A 6,041-nucleotide genomic window follows, 5' to 3' on the forward strand; every position below is an offset into this window, starting at 1 on the left:
AAAAGACTGAAGCTCAAAATCTCATAAAACAAAAAAGCTCACGTGAATGCAATTAATAGTTATTATGTTTAATTACTACCATAATGGTAATTATGACTCTAGTATTAAAGTGATTGTAATTCCAACAATAAAGATTAGTATAACTTCAGTCGTACCAATAATAACTACTTCGGACGTAACAATAATGATAGCTTCAAGAGCAACAATAACAACTTCAGCAGTAATAATAATGACAACTTCAATAGTGACAGTGACAACTTTATAGTAACAATAACAATCAATAATAATAACTCTAACATCAACAATATGAGAATAATTGCAACATTAATCGAAATAATCACTTAAAGTGGAGAAATGATGGAGTGATTAAGAGAATGAGGATGTGAAAGTGTTGTATTGTAGCTCTGAATGGCATAACCTCAAATTAACGATGGTTGAACCTTTGAAAAATGTTGAGTCATGTATGACGGGAAAAATAGGGTGTTGTTTGTGGCTAGATGAGCTTGCCACCAAGCTTTGCTTAAGAAGTTTGTTTTCTAGATTTTCCTTGGGTTAGAAAACATCTAGGTAAAATATAGATGAGATGAGAAACTCCCTCTATCTTCCTCTTTCTATGTCTGCTTGGAGGTTTGGACTAATCCTCCTTATAAAGTAGGAAAGTGTCATTCCGAATAAGAGGAGGAAATAGAGTTTCTAAGGATAATTCAAAGGAGTAGGATACTTTTTGTTTTTGATGGTTTTGTTTTATTTTGTTGTGTTGTTTTAAGGCTCGGGTTGATCCTCCTTATATAAGAGAGCGGACCTCATTCTAGCGGTAGAAAAGAAGGAAAATGGTGATGTGTGACACCACATTTTTATCGTAGGTAGTGTGCAATTAGGTGGGTATGTGAGAAATGAGACATTTGCTCAAAAGGAAAAGTTTGTTTGGGTTTCGTCTTGGTTCCCCAAATATGCAAGTTGCCGAGGAAGAGATTTAGTTCTCCCCTCCCCACACCACCTCCCCCCAAAAAAAAAGGGTGCATTAATGGTTGAAAGTACATGAGACGATGATGATTAACTCATGGGCTTGGTTTATGGTCGAATAAATATTAGCCGAAAGCTGAAATTTAAGACATGAACAAGTGGATTCTTACAAAAATTTTCTGTTTGGATGCAACCTATGTGAAGGAGAGATGCCTTGGTCTCCCTCGGTTGGATTAGGCTGTAAGTTTTCACTTTGGTTGGGCCCTTTGGGTGGAGCTTCACTGGGCCCAAATGGAATAGAAAGCCCTAAAATAGGCTGATGTAGACTCACTAATTGTGGGCAATAAAATAGAATAGAAAGCGATGAGCCCTAATCAAATAGGATATGAGCAGCAAAATATGAGAATTATTGATGGATGGAGATTTTATGGGCTTTTTTTTTGACACTTTCGGCCTAAAGTATGGCCCAATTTGAGTTGCCCATGTCCATCGAATGCCATTGTGCCAATAAGTAGATTGACTAAAAAAAAAAAACATATACCCTCAACAAAGATAAGATCAAATGTTATTTATATTAGGAGACCAACTTAGAAAGAATAATTTATAAGCTTAATGAGACCTCAAGGTATAAAAACGAATTTTAAAAAAGCGTAGTCTTCTAGAACTCCTCTATGATTTTTTTGAATTTTGTGTTTTAAATGTAAATTTTCATTGGCTAATTTAACACCCGAGTCCAAGTTTACAAAGATTTTAAATCTAAGACCTCTGAGTTTTTTCCTCAAATAAATAACAAAAATGATATTATCATTTTCATTAAAAAAAAAAAAAAAGGCAAACAGGCTGGGGTAGCTTGTCAAAACACAGTCTCTCTCTCTCTCTCTCTCTCTCTCTCTATATATATATATAAGACGGAGATTGCGGAGAATCCCTCTTAGAGCATGGTTGGAACGTGATAACCAAGACAAGAAAAAGTCGAGATTTCCTCCTGATCTGACATTGTAAAATGAGCCTTCACTCTTGTTTAATATGGTTAATAAAGCAGCTAAAAAATGAGGGCACTAAAGACAAGTTTTGCTAACAAGATGGGAGACCAAAAGGGCAACACTTTTGGATTGGTACATTGTCTTTACCCTTTTCTAAAATTCCCCACAAAGTCTTCAAAATGAGAAACCCATTTTAAAAGTCATAAGGAAACTCCAGTCTGGATGAGGATAAACCATGTGAAGCTCAATATATATATACATACTCCAACAAAAGAATATTCTTCATAGCAATTCAAAGTGGGGGTGAGCTTGTGATTTGCCTTGTTGGGTGGGCAAGATTTGAGAGAAGTTGAATTTGTTGCTTTCTAGATTAACACTTCACAAGCTTAGAGAAAAGAAAAAATATTGACTAAACAGTTGCCCTAGTAGTCTATAAAGGATCACATGCAAGCCATCTTAATTGGATTCCCTACAACCTAATTTGCCTTTCAGTTATTAACAACCCATACTCTCTCTTCTTTCTTTGCTGGCTTTTGTGGGATGATTTGTCTTTATGGTTGTAAAAACATGGCTCACAAAAGTAGGGCCATGAGCTAATTAGAAAATAGTGAGGGATTCAGAAAAGTAAAATCCTTCTTTGTTCAGTTTGTTTTGCATTAACATGTCATCAAGAGTGTGTTTTGGGGGTGTTTTTTTATTTTATTTTTATTTATTTATTTATTTTTAAATGTGTTTTTGTATAAATATATATAATAGAATATAAGAGAAAGAGCGAAAGCAGAGAAAGAAGGAGAATGATGAAGACCGTTAGGGCTACATCTTGAATATTGAAGTATAATCAAAACAGTATTACAATGAGTGATTTTTATAGTGGGAGTAAAAGTTGTGAACAAGAAAATTCTAGACTAAATAAGGAAGAGAATAGGCCTACAATAAACGCCTAATATAGAGAATACTCACTAAAAAAATTAGGCAAAATAGTGACATGTGGAATGTGACATTTTAAGCCCAAAAAACCTCTCTATTTAATTAAGGACGTTCGAATAGTGACATTTTACAAATGTCCTTAAGTATAGTGACTGATTTTTTCAGTGACGCGCATCTACTATTGAAACGACTCCTTTGAGAGAAGTCGTTTCATTGTTTAAACGACTCCTCTCAGAAGGAGTTGTTTGAGCAGTGCAACATTGTTCAAACAACTCCTCCTTCTGAGAGGGGTCGTTTTACTATTAAAATGACCATTGGTGGGGTCATTTTTTTGTTAAAACGACCCCATTCCAGAGCGTCCCTAACATTTGTTTTTTTTTTTTTTTTTTTGTTGTAGTGACTAAAGATTCTAACAGTTTTAATGTGACACAAATGTGAAAAATAGTTTTTATATTTTAGAAAGTGTTTCGTGTTGTTTGTTAATGTATTTGTCTTGAGAAGAGAAAAGAAAACAGTTGGATCGAGCATTTGACCATCTCATCTAAAAATCAATTAGTGTTCAGTGAGAGAAGCCAAATCCTTTTACGGCATTTGAAATCGCATCCTACAATGCATGTTATAAGAGCTGTCCAAGTGAGCAGAGTGACATTGTTGCACCTCAACAAAAACAAAAGATAGAAAACACACATAACCATCTTTTTACAATTAGCTTACAAGAAATCTATGGAGTAGTTTGAGGAGAGATCTGGGGAAGGCGAGCTTTTCTCCCATCCAAGTTGGCATGAACATGGAAGCTTCATAATCAATGGTTATTCTAATCAAAAGTACTGAAAAAGCAACAAATTAGTCAAAGTGTTCGGCTAAAACTTGTCTTACTGGCATAGTGGCATGACTGTTAAATTAATCACAAACTGACAAATCTAAGTAACATGAACATGTCTACCAAACACACACATAAAACAAACCATAATCCAAAAAAAATAAAGACATCTGCATGTGGATTCTATGTTAAAAAGGTATATGCAATGTGGGTGTTTGGTCAGAAGAAATATGTCGATGCCATGCACAAACATGTTCAACACAGAGCAGCAGCAAAGTCTTTGGACTAGTTCCTCTGTAGACCCAAGAATCTCCTTCTCCAATGACTTTGCAGATATTCAGCAGCCAACCAAGCATGAAAACATCTACAGAGAAGCTCCAGTTTCCTCAGAATTCGAATTCTGTGCAGAAAACTACACCATGATATCTGCAGATGAGGTGTTCTTTCAGGGCATGCTGTTGCCTGTAAAGAATGGTTGCAGCACCAACCAGCAAAGAAAGATGACTCTAAGAGATGAATTGCTCTCTGTTGATGATGATTATGAGGAGGTGTTTCCAAGGAAGAATTCAAGCCGGTGGAGAGAGCGGCTGGGCCTCAAAAAGGGTAAAAAATATGATAAAAGTGATCATCATCATCATCATGAGGTGCTGGAAACTGTAGTCGAAGAGAAGATGCCTTCATTGGTTCATGAGGAGCTCTTTGTTAGCAAGAAAACACAGGTAATTAAGCTGAAAATACATTACTGGAATTAATGGAGATTGAGTTTATATATATATACACCATTATTGTTAGAATATATTATAGGCGTTTTGTAGATCGGATTCTTGGAAGACAAGAATCCCGAGGCAAAATGTTATCGAACAGCGGTGAAAAATCCCAAAAGGGAGGCACAGCCGGGAAAATGAAGAAAACAAGAATAAGGATTTGATACCATGAAAAAACTTATAATAATTAAAATTGAAATAAAAGAATATAGACGGGAGAATTTTGGGGTGGTTCAGTGTTAGATACCTACGTCCACTACTAGGAAAGAGTCTAATAGGGTTACATTTTCACTCTTATTGCTTGATGATATTTACAATTCAAATAATTCATATTTATAAGAGAATTAGGGTAAGCGAATATATTTCTGTTTTGATTACAATTAAATCTGATGATAAACTGATTTGTTTGTTACAGGAACTAGTTTTTGAGGCCATGAAGGAGGGTTAAGAAGTAGCAGTGACAATTTTCAAAGGGATCGATCTAGGGGAGCTAATTTTGAAGCTATTGTACAAAGAGTGGGTTCCCTACTGTATGTTAAGATTGGATTTAACCTTTTTTTTTTTTTTTTTTTTTTTTTTTATGCTTCTAACTCTTGGTATTATCTTTCCATTTTGACTAAAATAACCCCCTCCTCTCCTTTATTCCCATAGGAAAAAAGAAGGGTAGGCTGTTTTTGTTCTGTACAAAATGTTTGCTGTTGAGAACTTGAAGGTGTGTATTAAGCAGTATTCATTAATGTAATCTGTCTATTTATTTCTTATTCATTTTTTCTGTGTAATTTTCTTGATGCTTACAAGCCTGGGAACTGAGATCCAGTCCCCCTTCCTCACCTCCTTCCGAAGCTGCGTGAGATGAAACCTTCTGTCAATTGCTTTTGCTTTTGGAAAATTCTGAGAAATGGGTAAATTAGAAGCCTGCAATTGAGTTGTTCCATTTGTATAATCCCCAGCTATATTGCATATCATTTCAATATATAATTGCAATCACATGAGCTGATAATTCAAGCGGCCATTGGCAAATCATACATAAAATCTAGCATCTCTCATCAATGAATATATATATAATATACGGTTAACCAACGTGAAGGGAGATTCAATAATCAGTTTTCTTTTTATAAGGCTAAAATCTTTGGGTGGATCTTCAAAGATATGAAAGATCTCCCTCCAAGCTCTTATACATATATAGGTAGTGAGTAACTAAGTTACCAATGGGGTTAGATTCAAACGAGTTGAATTCCGAACTCACCAACTTTCTACAAACCCTTCCAAGACAAGGCCACTTTGTATACCCACCCCTGTTACGTAAACCTCAAACCCGTGTAAAGCATCCCCTCCACACGAATTGGGTAATACTCTGACTTTGTTGGCAGGCTGGCCCCAAAGAATTGTTTACACCCAAGAGAATTCCCAAGGGGATTCGAACCTTGGACCTGATGAACTACCACAAAGACCAAAGCTCTTACTACTTGAGCCAACCCCTGGAGTTCACCCACCCTTTTCAATTAGAGAAATACTATTTTTCCATCTCCATCCATTTTTTTTTTTTTCCAAATTTACCACTAAATTTGTGGGTCCTACGGATCC

General features: G+C 35.6%; 1 protein-coding gene across 1 annotated transcript; it reads left to right on the forward strand.

Annotated features, from left to right (window-relative positions):
• Positions 1 to 3,923: 3,923 nt before the first annotated feature.
• Positions 3,924 to 4,905, forward strand: LOC132168448 (uncharacterized). The gene is made up of 2 exons (XM_059579435.1): positions 3,924 to 4,412; positions 4,873 to 4,905. Exons 1-2 carry the CDS (start codon positions 3,924 to 3,926, stop codon positions 4,903 to 4,905), a joined length of 522 nt encoding a protein of 173 aa, XP_059435418.1.
• The last annotated feature ends 1,136 nt before the right edge of the window (positions 4,906 to 6,041 follow it).

Source organism: Corylus avellana, chromosome ca1, assembly GCF_901000735.1.
Source record: "Corylus avellana chromosome ca1, CavTom2PMs-1.0".
Taxonomy (NCBI): domain Eukaryota; kingdom Viridiplantae; phylum Streptophyta; class Magnoliopsida; order Fagales; family Betulaceae; genus Corylus; species Corylus avellana.